Below are 15,871 nucleotides of genomic sequence, written 5' to 3' on the forward strand. Positions count from 1 at the left end.
TCCACTCTGATGTTTATTATTTCTTTCTTTTGTTTACTTAGGATTTCATTTTCTTTCCAGTCCTGGTTTCTTAAGGTAGAAGCTGAGGTCACTGATTTGAGACCTTAGTTTTTTCCAGTATAGGCATTTAGTGCTTTATATTTCTTTCTCTATAGTGCTTTACTGTATCCCAGTGTGACATCTAGCAATTAGGCATATGTCAGCTTGAGCTGTTCACAGCTTAGTCAGGAAGCCAAAGATAAACAACAACCAAGAAGAGCTTTATGACCAGCACATAGCTGCCACAAGGCTATTAAGACAAATAAACCTGAGGCAATTACATTGAATAGGGAAACAGAAAAGAAGCCCCTAAAAGTAAGCAACTGATAAAATCACAATGGTGATTCAGTAGCAAGTAAAACAGATGTCCTCATGGAGCTGACATTTTAATTAGAGGAGACATAAACAAATATAAATGTGATGTCAGGTGCTGCCGAGTGCTATATATAAAAAGAAATAAAGCAAGGCAATGGGATAGAGAGTGATGAGGTAGATACTCTTTGATGTTGATAATAAGAAATCTTTGATACCGGGAAGTAGTGTTTTGGTTTTGAAAGGTAGAGAATTGTGTTTGGAAAGATTTTCATAAAAATTAGTTGAGTTAAAAAGGTTTGGCTACTTAAGAGGGATATATTGAAATTATCTGGAAACTTAGCTAACATAGAACTTTCAATTTCTGACAGTGTTGTCTAAATGAGGCATTAATGTAATTAGATTAAAACATGTCAAAAGTTTAGGCATGTTTTAATCTAATTACATTAATGCAATTCTTTCCCTCGTTTGTAATATAGAGATACTGACTTAAAACCACTGAATTGTATCTTAGATTTAAAGTGTCCGGAGGACTTCCTTTGATGCATGTGAGAATTTCTGACCAGAAGATGAAAGATGTGCTATGTTTGATGAACAGTATACCTTTGCCACAGAAATCATCAGCCCAGTCTCCAGAGAAACAGGTAAATAGATACAATAAAATATATAAACCTATTTTTACCGTTGTTTTAGAGCAGTGATGAAAAGTCAGTTTCAGGGCAAGGTTTATAAGTGAAAGGACGAAAAGTACAGAAATGAAAGTAAAATGTCTTTCAAATTTATAAAATGTGTTTTAAATAAAGCTTGAGGGGGAAAAAGTAAACAAAAATCTTTAGAATCTCGCAAATAAAATAATTGGTATAAAATTTCCTTATATGTTAGACTTACAAGTTGTAGGTCACTTTAATTGGAATTGATCTTTACACAGTAGAAATGTTGGATTTCTACTTTGAAATGAAATTTGATAAAGCCAGCTCATGGTGATACCATGTGTCAGAGACCTATAAAAAAGATGTACTTTAATATTGTAATAGAATGTAAATGATATACAGTACTAATAGACTAACTTACTAGAGGTACACTTAGTTTTGTCCTGGTAAATATGGGCGGTGGACTTAATAATTTGTAAATTGTAGCCAACTATTAGTTGATTACACAATATATCTTGTTGGAAGATTTGTATATTGTGTTATATTGTGTGTATGTGTCTTTCCATATCTCTTTATTACTTTTTAGTCTTCCTTCATTTATCACATTTAATCCTGCTGAGTCATCCTTTTTAAGAAAACTTTTTGTATTCTTTGCTAGGTATCCTCAATTCCAGTTATTTCAGGTGGGACAAAAGGTCTACTTGGTACTTCACTGTTGCTAGATGCTGTGGAATCAGGTAAGGAAAGTAAAATACTCTTTCTGTATTAAATTAAGCCTATACATTGTTATACAGAGATAACATTTTTAGAAAATAAGGGCCATCTGAAACTGCTGTGGTAGTTTACTGGTTTTAGTTCTAGTTCTGCTACATTAGTGTGACTTTGAGTCCCTTATCTTCTTTAAGCCCAAGTTTCTGTCTTCATTGGATAAATGAAGGGATTTTTTTTTTTTTGTAGTTGACAATGCTTACTTAAGATTCTAAATAAACTACTTTTTTTTGGCCCCAGTCTCTGCATGAGCTTTTCTCTAGCTCTGAACTAATTGATCTGTTTTAATTTTGAACTAGAATGTAAGCTTCATCAGGACAGGACTATGTCTATCCTGGTCATTCTGGTATCCTTAGTAGCTGACACAGCCTGATACATGGTAGATAATACCCAATAAATATTTTGTTGAATATTGAGTGAATGAACTATAGTGAAAAACAGAACCATTGAAGAAAAGAACATAGTGCTATTTGATTTTAAATATGATTATTACATGTCAGGTTGAGTCACTTGGTGGAAGTTTAAAAAAGGCAGATATTCTGATGCTGAATATGAAGATTATATCTAATAAATGAATAGATTTGAGTGTTTCATGCAGTTTTCAGTGTACATTGTCTCAGATCAAATAAACGTCTTTTTCCTTTAGAGTCTGATGATGAGTATTTTGATGCTGAAGATGGGGAACCACAGACTGGTAAAAGTATGAAAGGATCAGAACTTAAAAAAGCTGCAGAGGTCCCAAATGAGGAGCTCATTAATCTTCTGCTCAAGTTTGAAATTAAAGAAGTGTGTGCTTTTTTGTCTATAAATAGATATATTCTGGTTGTCACTATCTTGTAAGCTATCCTCAAGCTAGACCCAAAAATGTGGTACTCTTGTCTTTCCTGCTGTCCAACACATGTGCACATGCACACGTTCACACACACACTCTATTTTACACACAAAAAGATTTTTAAAAATGAAATGCTTTTTAAAAAATTGATGTAAGAATTATCTGTGGCATATCTAATTTATTCTGGAAGTGCTTAGACTTTTAATTAGGACTTACTTTTCTGCAGAAAATTTTTATGACATGCCTACTTTAATTTTTTAAACTTTTCACTTTTAGCTAAATAATGCTCAGTATCATGTTTATGATTTGGAAAAATGTAAACAACCTAAGTTTCTAACATACGTTTACAGCCTTTAAAAGTCATGTGGTAAAAGGAAACATGGAGAGATGTTCACAGTATGTTATTGTTTGGGAAAACAAAAGGATTATAATACCAAGGATATTATTATTCCATTTGAAGTTACATTTATATGTTTTCTTTGATAAATGACAGACAGTGTTCATCTCTGGGTGGTGAGATTACAGGTTTTTATATATGCCTGCTTGCTTTTCCATGTAGTCCAGATTTCTATAAAAAGTTTGTCTTGCTTTGATAATAAAACAAAAAGGATAGAAAATGGAGGTGTTCCTTATTGACTGTTTGATATACCAAAGTGAGAGCATGTCCTAAAATATAATGTCAGAAATACTACATTTTAGCTGTGTGTACAAACCTAAGTATTATTGGTATTTGTTTAGAGACAGGTATGTTCTTTACCATTAGCCTTCTACAGCTTCTCTCTTTCTCCATACTACATCCAAAATATCATTAAATCCCATGACCCTAACTTCAAAATGCATTCATATGATTGCTCTTCCTTTGTGCTGCTACTGTACTGTCCAAGTCACTGTAATCGTCTTGCCTGGATTATTTTGCAATAGCCTCTTAACTGTCTTTGCTTCCATCAGGTACTCTGTTCTGTCATTTGCCAGAGTGATCCTTTAAAAGTGAATGTCAGGCCGGGCGTGGTGGCTCACACCTGTAATCCCAGCACTTTGGGAGGCCAAGGTGGGTGGATCATCTGAGGTCAGGAGTTTAAGACCAGCCTGGGCAATATGGTGAAACCCCATCCCTACTAAAAATACAAAATTAGCCAGACATGGTGGTGGGCACTTGTAATCCCAGCTACTTGGGAGAATTGCTTGAACCTGGGAGATAAAGGTTGCAGTGAGCTGAGACTGCACCACTGTACTCCAGCCTGGGTGACAGGGAAAGACTTTGTCTCTAAAATAAAATAAAGTAAAATAAAAATAAAAGGGAATGTCAGATCATGTTACTACTCTGCTCAATATCCTTCACTGACTTCAAATCTCACCAAAAGTAAAGGACTAAGTCCTTACCATGGCCTACAAGGCCTTACATGTGTGAAACCCCATATGACTGGCCAGTTCTTTCCTGCCTTGCTCACTCTGCTTCAGCCATATTCCATTTATCCCTTCAATAGGTATTGATCATGTGCCATTATTACTGGACATTATTTTAGATACTGGAAAATAGCAGTGAGTAAAGTTCTTGCCGCATGGAGCTTACACTTGTCTTATGTTTTTCCTTCTGTATACCAAAGCCCATTCTTTGTGCTTGCTATTTCGTTTGCCTGGAACACTCTTTTCCTGCATGGCTTGATTTTTTTTTTTTTTTTAAACTTACTTTAGATATTTGTTCAATTGTCATCTTATTGGAAAGATCTGACCAACCAAGACAAGATAGCAATCTTTATTTTCTCCAACTTTCCCTAGAATATAAACTTCATGGTGATAAAGAATGTCTTAATTTGTTTTCTGTTACCATAACAGAATACCTCAGCCTCCCAAGAGGCTGGGATTACAGGCACATGCCACCATACCCAGCTAATGTTTTGTGTTTTTTATGGAGATGTGGTTTCACTATGTTGCCCAGGCTGGTCTTGAACTCTCGGGCTCAGGTCATCCGCTTGCCTTGGCCTCCCCAAGTGCTGGGATTACAGGCGTGAGCCACTGCACTTGGCCTTTTCTTTAAGTATTTTTAAAGTGTTATCTAAGTATGTAATTATAACATCTGCTAATAATATTATTTTTTGCCTTTCTTCAGTATTTATATTATTCTGGTTATTATTGCTGCCTATCAAGTTAAATAGCTTAAAACAACCGTTTTATTTTGCTTACAGGTTTGTGGGTTAGGAATTTTGGAAGGGTTCAACTGGGTAATTTTGTGTGTAGTGTTTCATTTGGTTGCATTCTGATGTTGACTGGGGCTTCTGTCATCGGAAGCCTCAAACTGGATGTCCATGTGTCTCATTTATGAGGCTTGCAGTTGATACTGGCTGTTGGCTGGGAGCTCAGCTGGAACTGTTGACTGAAACACCTACTTAGGGCCTCTAAGCATGGTAAAAGCCATGGTAGTCTGAGTAGTTGAACTTTTACATGGTGGCTGGCTTCCCCCAGTATGAGTGTTCCCAGGTGGGAGTTTCATGGTCTTTTTTGACACCAGAAGTCCTTATAGTATCAATTCCTTTCTACTCTATTGATTTAAGCATTCACAAACCTGCCCATATTCAAAGGGTGGAGACAAAGATCTACACCTTTTGATTAGAGTATCAAAAGTACTTCCGTCTTTTAAAAATTACAGTGTTTTTTTTTTTATTGGCTAAATATACAGGCTATCATTTCCAGAGTTAACTTATGATAGTGAACATCTTGTCTTACTTCCTACTTTAATGGGGATGCTTTTAAAAAATTAACTAAACGAGATTTTTGCTTTGAAATACAGGTTTAAGAAAATCATATTAAGGAAGAATCGATACATTCCTATTTTACTAAATTAGAAAAAATAAACAATGAAGTTAAATTCTGTCATGATTTTTTAATAAATGTACTTATATTCTCAAGAATCAAATTTAAGTTGGTAATTTCCAATTATGTTAAATAGCTATGGTGGCAGAAGCATATGAGCAAAATTACTATTCTTTTGGTGATGTGTATGGAGAAAGATTTTGTTTTCATTATTTTAAGTATGATTCAGACTTCTTATCAACTTTTCATTGGCTCTAATTCTTTTAGGTGATTTTGGAATTTACTAAACAGCAGAAAGAAGAAGATACAATTCTAGTATTTAATGTTACTCAGTTAGGAACAGAGGCTACAGTGAGAACATTTGACTTAACTGCGGTATCTTATTTAAAGAAAATCAGCTTGGATTACCATGAAATTGAAGGTAATAGCCATAAAAATAGAAATAATAACCTATAATAAAGATAGCACTTTGGAGTATCTGAAACACTTTCATTTATATTGTATTTATAATAAATAATGGCAGCAGTCTTCTAAGCACTTTACAAGTAATAATATTTATACTATGGGTTGGAATCCTTGGATACAGAACACTGACTGTATAAATACCTGTGTTTTATAACTTTTTAATAGTTGCAACTAAAACAAATCTCAATTTAGAAGAAAAATATTTTATGTGTTAGTAATTTCTATAGGACCTGTGTTAAGATAAAGTTTACATTATTGTCTTGAGGGAAAAAAATATAAATAATAAATTTTCTAAGCTATTTTTTCCTTAAGTGAAGGTTATGCCCTTGGAAGTCAAGGGAAAATTTTGAGATCTCTCAGAAGCAAGAGTTAAAGAACTGCAAATAACAAAAGATGGATAAAATGGTGGACAAATTACTTCTCCCTCCATAGCTTTTGGAGGCAGTTCCTTGGTACATCTACCGAAGGATCTAAAGGACATCTGGTACTACCTGTTGTTTTTAAGTTAAAAAGGAGTTTAACAGTTCTCTTTTAAGGAAAAAAAACAAAAACAAAGCTTTCCTCTTTTAAGTCATCTCTCACAGTTTAAACAAAAGGAAATTATTTAAATTTCTTTAATAGAAGTAAAATAAATTATTTGTCAGAATTTTAGAAGTCACCTGTGAAATCAGGTGAAAATAAATGTGCGTGTTTTTAAGTAAGTTGGATGTCAGAGGTAACAATTTGGATTGGTTAATTTCTTGAACAGTGATGGCCTTTGTATTTAATAACTATGACAACATGCAAAGATTTTCTTTTAGAGCTTAATTAACAAATTTAAAAAAATCTAAAAAAAGTTTCAAATTACAAAAGAGCAATTTATTTGAAACACCTTTTTTTTCCTTTTTCTTTAGGATCAAAAAAGAAGCCCCTTCACTTGATTAGCTCTTCTGACAAACCTGGCTTAGATCTTTTGAAAGTGGAGTATATTAAGGTAAGGGCTATAGAATGATTATATATTTATTGTGTACTCCAAAAGATATCTCTGGACAGAAAAATGTGACAGTAAGTTACTAATGGCTCTGGATGTGTATCACAGTTTCTAATTATAGGGAAATCTGTTTCTTTTTTCATTTGTACACCTTCTTTTCTTTCACTTAAGTACAGGGCCATTATACAAAGTCAGTAAACTTCTTGTTGCCAGAGATGGAAGCCTGGGATGAAGTAGGTACCATTTGTCCTCTAGGGCACACCCACATACCTATACTGATTATAGGTCATATATAGGTGACATTTGGCTGAGTATCTTGCATCAAAAACGATAAAGTCATATTAAATTGGGTTCAGAAGAGAAATGCCAGGAATAGGAAGGGCCACAAAAATATTTCATATGAGAAACACTGAAGGAACTGATGGTATTTAGCTGACTTCAAGATTAGTTGATTTGTTTAATCGGTCAACAGCTATTTATTGAATACCTCTGGATATGTTATTGGATGTCTGTACTGTTAGGCGCTTGGGATACAGAAATGAAAAACATTGCCTGTTCTCAAGAAAATTGTAGATGAGTAGGGAGATAACACAAGTAAATAATGATTAGAGTAAAATGTGATTGATTCTCTAATAAAGAAAAGCACAAAGCATTATTGGAACAGAGAGACAGGGAATTGGCAAGGCCAGAAAACTTCTCACAGGAGGTAAATCTTTGAGTTTGAATTTGTTTGTGTTCCCAAAGGATAGAAAGAACTAGGACCAATGGTTAGTTATGATGGGAGGTAGATTTTTGACTCAGTGTGAAGACCTCATTAAATAAAAGCTTTCTTTTTTTTTTTTTTTTTTTTTGAGACGGAGTCTCGCTCTGTCGCCCAAGCTGGAGTGCAGTGGCCGGATCTCAGCTCACTGCAAGCTCCGCCTCCCGGGTTCACCCCATTCTCCTGCCTCAGCCTCCCGAGTAGCTGGGACTACAGGCGCCCACCACCTCGCCCGGCTAGTTTTTTGTACTTTTTAGTAGAGACGGGGTTTCACCGTGTTAGCCAGGATGGTCTCGATCTCCTGACCTCGTGATCCGCCCGTCTCGGCCTCCCAAAGTGCTGGGATTACAGGCTTGAGCCACCGCGTCCGGCCAAATAAAAGCTTTCTAAAGATTAGATTTGTAAAGAAACAAAATTAGATTTGTAAAGAAAGGTTTGTTTTACTGGAGATATAAAAAAAAAATAGACTTGCTAAAGACTTTATGGAGGGATTTAAGCATTAGGTGATAGATGGGCTACGTGACCTTTACACCTTACAACCTTCAGAGTTTGTCATTCTGATTCCTAGCTGCAGTTTCCCAGAAGTGAATTTCTCCCATGTTTGAAGAGAAGAACACATTTGAGCTATTATAATAAATATATTATTTGGATGTAACTTTAAAATAATGGCAATAAAATTAAATATACAATGTATGTAAAATACATTTATAACTATAAATAACCAGAGATCATAAATAAGTGATTTATTTACTTTGATCGTAGTACCTTCTTTAGAACTTCTATTTCTTTTTTCAGGCTGATAAGAATGGACCTAGTTTTCAAACTACTTTTGGAAAAACTGAACAAACAGTTAAGGTAAGAAATTCTGTTAAAGGAATTTATCCTGTTTGAAAATAACCTACTCTTGAAACCTCTAGTATCATTTGAAGAGTATTGACTGGGTAATTTGATGACATAATCAAGGACCAGTAAGAGTTATAAATAACCTCATCGATACGTACCATACTCTGTGTTAATGATTCAGCTTAGTAAAGCTGTTGTTTTATTATATCACATCCTAACGTCCTTAAAAGTTTCAGTATTATTTCTGAATTAGGGAATGCTATAGACAAAAGAACTTTGATGTACAAAGAACTAAAAGGTTTCTAAACTAGCCAAACTAGATAGCATTGTTTGATGTACAGGTGAAAAAATGTATAAAATATAAGGAGAGATGTTGAGCAGTTTTGAATCCATACTACTTACGTAGTAACTTAGAGTATGAGGAGCAAAATGTACCTATGGGTAACTAAAAAGAAAAGGAGAGAGTTGAGTTTTAGCTCACACTTTTTTGAGAGGTGGGGGAATCTGTTTTTATATTGTGAACCTTTTATTATTTTTATATTCATTTAATGTTATGAGAAAATAAAAAGAAATTCATTTTTATAAACAGCTTTTTATTTTATATTAATGAAAACTACCCATTCTTGAAACCAATTTGTATTGCTATCTTAGCTTTCTAGAGTGTTTGTTTTAAAAAAAAGTAGTACTTTTTCCCTACAGGTTATATATTGTGTTTCTTTTTAAATGATGAAACCATTATTGTGATTTGAAATGGGTCACTTAGTAACCCATTCATAGCTGTCCTTTTTATATTTAAATCTCATGGATGCCACCTTTGAAATCATTTCTAGATGTAGTAGCACATGGTGGTTCTGGGATTTTGCCTTTTTACTTATAGTTTTATATAATAATAATTGTCCATTGAAGATCCAAGATGCCATACACATGTTGAATATCAGGATAGTCACGAGAAGCGGAGTATAGATTTCATAACCATTATGGTTGGGAAATGGAGTAATTAGGTTACTGTAATATTCTGATGTACCTCTGAAGTGTGTAAGTGTAATTTGTCTCCATATAGTCCCTGTTTAAGGGGATTGTGAATCTTCCTCTCTTTACTCTTCCTTCTAAGTGGTGGGAAGCAATGATGTAAGCCCACCTGAGAATCTTTTGGGTCTATCGTGGAGACTACAGGTTATAATTGACTGTGGGAAACTAATTTTCTCTTTAAAACATTTTTAGGTGGCCTTTTCATCTTTAAATCTGTTGCTGCAAACACAAGCTCTTGTCTCTTCTATTAATTACCTCACAACCATTATTCCTTCTGATGATCAAAGCATAAATGTTGCCAAGGAGGTACAAATTTCAACTGAAAAACAACAAAAAAATTCAACTCTGCCAAAAGGTATGAACCATACATTTTTGTTTTTTGTTAGCAAGGGTTTTAGAATTCTAAAGCTAAATGAGGAATACTAGAGGTTATCTGACTCAGTCATTTAAATACCATTTTCCCCTTTTCTTCAAATTAAATTATATGCGAGCACCTGATATATAAGGCACATGTAATCAATACTGTTGTTTTTAAAAATGTTTATTTTTGTTCTTATTTTGGTGGTGGCATAGGAAGCCTTTAGGTAGGTAATAGGGGGAGACGACCCGTATTTATACTGAGCTCTTCCCTCTCAGTGGCTGCTGAAGGGGCTTTATAAGGAGTGAGTCTTTCTTTTCATTTTACACATAAGGAAATTAAGGCTCAGAGACACAAAGGTAGGGAAGGGTTCAGGAGTAGCATCTAATTGGCCAAGAGCCCAGATTTTGGATCTGGAAGAACTCAGTTCAGATCCTGATTTTGCTACTTCAACCATGTAACCTTAGGCACATTAACTTTTCTGAGGTTCAGTGTCCTTATTTATTTATTTTAGTTTTTTTTTCTTGCTTTTAAATTACAAAACTAATATCTCACTATTAAAAAAGCAAACTTTACAGAATATATAAGGCAAAAAAAGTATTTGAATCTTTAAGAGTTAGAGAATGTTATAATTTTTTTTAACATAGCAGTGGCTCACTTAATATAGCAATTAACGCTTAATAGAATGTAGATGACTATAATCTCACTGTGTGATAGATGCTTTGTTTTATTTTTAGTGATTGTATCCTCCAAAGATAGTGACATTATTGGCTTCAGGCTGTTTGCACAGTTGAATGCTTTCTGTGTCGTTGTTTGCAATGAAAAGAACAATATCGCTGAAATCAAGATTCAAGGTAAAAGTTCACACGGTATTAAAACTTGGCGAAAAAATAAACTTTTCCTTCTTGTTTTTTCTTTGCAGTGCTAAAGAATGTACAAATAAAGGGCTCTGAGCTGTGAAAACTGAAAAGACATAATTGGATTGTATGCTTTCTTCTCTTTGGGATATAGATATTGGTCAGAATCTGACCATCCCAATTGAACTCTACACATATCCTGGTGTTTGGGACCTTCCTGAGAGTTATCTAGAAGTGGAAAAGGGATACTGATGTCAATGTAGGGATGGTATTGATGGGCTAGGAGAAGTCTCAGTCTAGATTTTAGGTGAAGGTCTATGGACATGCTTTGTAGTAACTTTTTAATCTTTTTTTTTAATATATGATTTTTATATATAATATAGTTACGTATTTGTCTTTATTTGTCTTTCCTTATGAAAAGCAATCTTAGAATGAATGACGATATCTGTGAGGCCATTATGTTCTTTTAGGTAAAAGCTGCCAGAACTCATCTAGCTTTTCCTCTGGCTTACTTTTACTAGCTGGTTGTGACCTGGTAAAGAATATATTGAATATGTTTAATGAAATTTTTTAAGAACCTAAAAACTAGAAAACTAGGGGCTTTTTTTCTTTGTTCTTTCCAAAATGGCAGTGCATCTACTAGTCTGAATTTGATTTGTGAAACTTTTATAGTTTCCATGTAAATGACTGGATGTGAGGTATAAAGGATAATTTACTTAAATTCTGAGATAATCTATTTGTGCTAGATGTGTTTCTTCCCCTGATTGAAAATTCAGATAATTATTGTTTAACACATTTATAGGTTTTGATGTTTATATAACCAAAAATCTCTAATATTGCAACTTATTTATCCATTGGGAGTTTAAACATTGCTAAATTTAAAAAAGTCACCCCAAAATAAAATAATGTAATGGAAAGAAAGATCTAATTTATGGTAGATCTGTAGAAATTATGATAATGCACTTCTTTTTCAGGCCTGGATTCCTCCCTTTCTCTCCAGTCAAGAAAACAGTCACTTTTTGCCCGACTAGAAAATATTATTGTCACAGATGTTGATCCGAAGACAATTCATAAGAAAGTAGGTGATTGTAAACAGATAGTTAATATTCTTTAATGACTGAATATGAGATTCTATTGTAAAATGTATTTTATTTTAAAAACATTAATAAAATATACTTCAATAGAAAAATGTTTTTATAAAGATTAAAATATAAAAACCCTTTTGTAAATGGGGTTTTATTTTGTCATTACCTTCCCGGATAGAGTACATTCAAGTCTCTGTTTTTCAGGCTGTGTCAATAATGGGAAATGAAGTTTTCCGTTTTAATTTGGATTTGTATCCAAATGCTACTGAGGGAGATTTGTATACTGACATGTCCAAAGTGGATGGTGTGCTGTCTCTGAATGTTGGCTGTATTCAGATCGTCTATCTTCATAAATTCCTTATGTCACTTCTGGTAAAATAGTTATTTATATATTGATTTTTCAATTTTGAAATACTTTTAAAAGTGTGATAATTATGATGGCAAATGTTATAAACCTTGGATTTTAGAGTGGGCATTATTTTAATTATAGATGGTATTTATGCATGAATGTAGAGATCAAAAACCCCATTTAACAGTTGAAATCTGAATCATTTAATGATTTTTGTCTAGAACAAATTATTTTTGCTACAATATAATGAAGCCAAATTCATAGTAAAAAAATTATTGGAAAAAAATTTCTCTGTTCCTTAACCATATAACATTAGCTCAGTTCAGGCAGCTCATAGCTATAGATGGATTATCAGTAATTTCTTACTACTACCAGAAAAATAGGGCTCAACGGAAAGTTAAATATTGGAAAAAAAAAGTTACCACTTGTATGAAAAGAAGATAGTGTTATTATTGATGTGCCTGTATTTTCTTTGAATTTCTCTTTTTATGCTTTGTGTCCACAGAACTTCCTGAATAATTTCCAGACAGCCAAAGAGTCTCTGAGTGCTGCCACTGCCCAGGCTGCAGAAAAGGCTGCCACAAGTGTGAAAGATCTTGCACAGAGAAGTTTTCGTGTTTCCATCAATATTGATTTGAAAGCACCAGTTATAGTCATCCCACAGTCTTCCATTTCCACCAATGCAGTAGTGGTAGATCTTGGGTTAATCAGAGTTCAAAATCAGTTCAGTCTGGTGTCTGATGAAGACTACTTAAATCCTCCAGTAATTGATAGAATGGATGTGCAGCTAACAAAGCTTACACTTTATAGGTATGCTCTTTCAGTAGTTATGGATTTAAATATTATATTCATGATTTCCATGAAATTTTGTGATTTGAAATTCCTACCCAACATAGTTTATTTAAATAAACTGTTCTGTTACACAGAACAGGTTTTTTGGTTGTTGTTGTTGTTGTGTGTGTGTGTGTGTGTGTGTGTATGTGTGTGTCTATGTTTTGAGTTGGAGTCTTGTTCTGTCACCCAGGATGGAGTGCAGTGGCGCAGTCTCGCTCACTGTAACCTCTGTCTCCTGGGTTCAAGCAATCCTTCTGCCTCAGCCTCCCAAGTAGCTGGGACTATAGGCATGCGCTACCATGCCTGGCTAATTTTTTTTGTATTTTTAAGAGAAGTGGGGTTTCACCATGCTGGCCAGGCTGGTCTTGAACTCCTCACCTCAGATGATCCACCTGCTGTGGCCCCCCAAAGTGCTAGGATTACAGGCGTGAGCCACCACCCCCGGCCCAGAAGAGTTTTTTATTTTGTTTTTTGAGATGAAGTCTCGCTGTGTTGCCCAGGCTAGAGTACGATGGTGCCATCTTGGCTCACTGCAACTTCTGCCTCCCAGATTCAAGCGATTCTCCTGCCTCAACCTTCTGAGTAGCTGGGGATATAGGCACGTGCCATCATGCCTGGCTAATTTTTTTCATTTTTCATTATGGAGACAGGATTTCATCATGTTGGTTAGGCTAGTCTCGAACTCCTGACCTCAGGTGTTCTGCCCACCTTGGCCTCCCAAAGTGCTGAGATTATAGGCATGACCCACCACGTCAGGCCACCAGAACAGTTTTTTAATCAACTTTTGTTTTTCAAAAATTTCAGACCTACAGAAAAATGGAAAAAAATAGTACTGTGAATGCACCTACATATCCTTCATCTAGATTCACCAATTGTTTATATTTGCTTTAACCTATCTATAAACATATATATATTATTTAAAACATTTTTTGCTAAATCATTTGAGAATAGACATCTTTAACTTTTTTTCCCAAATACTTTATCATGTGTCTCCTATAAACAAGGACATTCATTCTCTTACATTAACCATGATATAATTCTAGAAATTTAATATTGATATAATACTATAATCTGAAATTCAGTCAATATTCAGATTTTATCAGTTGTCCCATTATAATAATTTCCTTTATAGGAATGTCCATTATAAAAATTTCCCCTTGATTCAGGATCACCCATAGCATATAATTGTATTCTGTACCACTGAGGAAGATTTCTATACTGACAAAATTTCTTTTGGAGTAGTTCTTTAGCTTTTCTTTGTCTTTTTATGACTACATGACTACTACTGTAGTTTTGAAGACTAGAGTCTGGTTCCACTCACCTCTCAATTTGGTTTTGTCTGAGTGATTCCTCATGGTTTGATTGAACTTACACATTTTTGGCAGGCATGTTGTGTAAATTATTTTGTATCTTCAGTGCTCATACCAGGTGGCACATGAAATCTGTACATAATTCGTTTTAAAATTATTTTCTGCATAACGTGCAGGTTTGTTACATATGTATACTTATGCCATGTTGGTGTGCTGCACCCATCAACTCGTCAGCACCCATCAATTCATCATTTATATCATGTATAACTCCCCAATGCAATCCCTCCCTCCTCCCCCCTCCCCATGATAGGCCCCAGTGTGTGATGTTCCCCTTCCCGAGTCCAAGTGATCTCATTGTTCAGTTCCCACCTATGAGTGAGAACATGCGGTGTTTGGTTTTCTCTTCTTGTGATAGTTTGCTAAGAATGATGGTTTCCAGCTGCATCCATGTCCCTACAAAGGACGCAAACTCATCCTTTTTAATGGCTGCATAGTATTCCATGGTGTATATGTGCCACATTTTCTTAATCCAGTCTGTCACAGATGGACATTTGGGTTGATTCCAAGTCTTTGCTATTGTGAATAGTGCCGCAATAAACATACGTGTGCTTGTGTCTTTGTAGTCGAATAATTTATAATCCTTTGGGTATATACCCAGTAGTGGGATGGCTGGGTCATATGGTACATCTAGTTCTAGATCCTTGAGGAATTGCCATACTGTTTTCCATAATGGTTGAACTAGTTTACAATCCCACCAACAGTGTAAAAGTGTTCCTATTTCTCCACATCCTCTCCAACACCTGTTGTTTCCTGACTTCTAAATGATTGCCATTCTAACTGGTGTGAGATGGTATCTTATTGTGGTTTTGATTTGCATTTCTCTGATGGCGAGTGATGATGAGCATTTTTTCATGTGTCTGTTGGCTGTATGAATGTCTTCTTTTGAGAAATGTCTGTTCATATCCTTTCCCCACTTTTTGATGGGGTTGTTTGTTTTTTTCTTGTATATTTGTTTGAGTTCTTTGTAGATTCTGGATATTAGCCCTTTGTCAGATGAGTAGGTTGCAAAAATTTTCTCCCATTCTGTAGGTTGCCTGTTCACTCTGATGGTAGTTTCTTTTGCTGTGCAAAAGCTCTTTAGTTTAATTAGATCCCATTTGTCAATTTTGGCTTTTGCTGCCGTTGCTTTTGGTGTTTTAGACATGAAGTCCTTGCCCATACCTATGTCCTGAATGGTACTACCTAGATTTTCTTCTAGGGTTTTTATGGTATTAGGTCTAACATTTAAGTCTCTAATCCATCTTGAATTAATCTTCGTATAAGGGGTAAGGAAAGGATCCAGTTTCAGCTTTCTACTTATGGCTAGCCAATTTTCCCAGCACCATTTATTAAATAGGGAATCCTTTCCCCATTTCTTGTTTCTCTCAGGTTTGTCAAAGATCAGATGGCTGTAGATGTGTGGTATTATTTCTGAGGACTCTGTTCTGTTCCATTGGTCTATATCTCTGTTTTGGTACCAGTACCATGCTGTTTTGGTTACTGTAGCCTTGTAGTATAGTTTGAAGTCAGGTAGCGTGACGCCTCCAGCTTTGTCCTTTTGAC

General features: G+C 34.8%; 1 protein-coding gene across 4 annotated transcripts in view; it reads left to right on the plus strand.

The window, feature by feature from the left end:
• Positions 1-15,871, plus strand: part of VPS13C (vacuolar protein sorting 13 homolog C) — a 190,067-nt gene that overhangs the window by 72,735 nt on the left and 101,461 nt on the right. For all 4 annotated transcript variants that reach the window (XR_749201.2, XR_749202.2, XM_010374226.2 and 1 more), the window contains 11 exons: positions 866-995; positions 1,660-1,738; positions 2,416-2,555; positions 5,677-5,830; positions 6,768-6,847; positions 8,400-8,459; positions 9,669-9,831; positions 10,572-10,688; positions 11,666-11,769; positions 11,981-12,148; positions 12,631-12,935. Coding sequence is in view for 2 of the 4 variants with exons in the window: in XM_010374226.2 (XP_010372528.1) it covers positions 866-995; positions 1,660-1,738; positions 2,416-2,555; positions 5,677-5,830; positions 6,768-6,847; positions 8,400-8,459; positions 9,669-9,831; positions 10,572-10,688; positions 11,666-11,769; positions 11,981-12,148; positions 12,631-12,935 (1,500 nt within the window). In the remaining 2 variants the exon portion in view is untranslated. The remainder of the gene's footprint in view (positions 1-865; positions 996-1,659; positions 1,739-2,415; positions 2,556-5,676; positions 5,831-6,767; positions 6,848-8,399; positions 8,460-9,668; positions 9,832-10,571; positions 10,689-11,665; positions 11,770-11,980; positions 12,149-12,630; positions 12,936-15,871) is intronic.

The sequence above is a fragment of the Rhinopithecus roxellana genome, chromosome 5, assembly GCF_007565055.1.
Source record: "Rhinopithecus roxellana isolate Shanxi Qingling chromosome 5, ASM756505v1, whole genome shotgun sequence".
In the NCBI taxonomy this organism is placed as follows: domain Eukaryota; kingdom Metazoa; phylum Chordata; class Mammalia; order Primates; family Cercopithecidae; genus Rhinopithecus; species Rhinopithecus roxellana.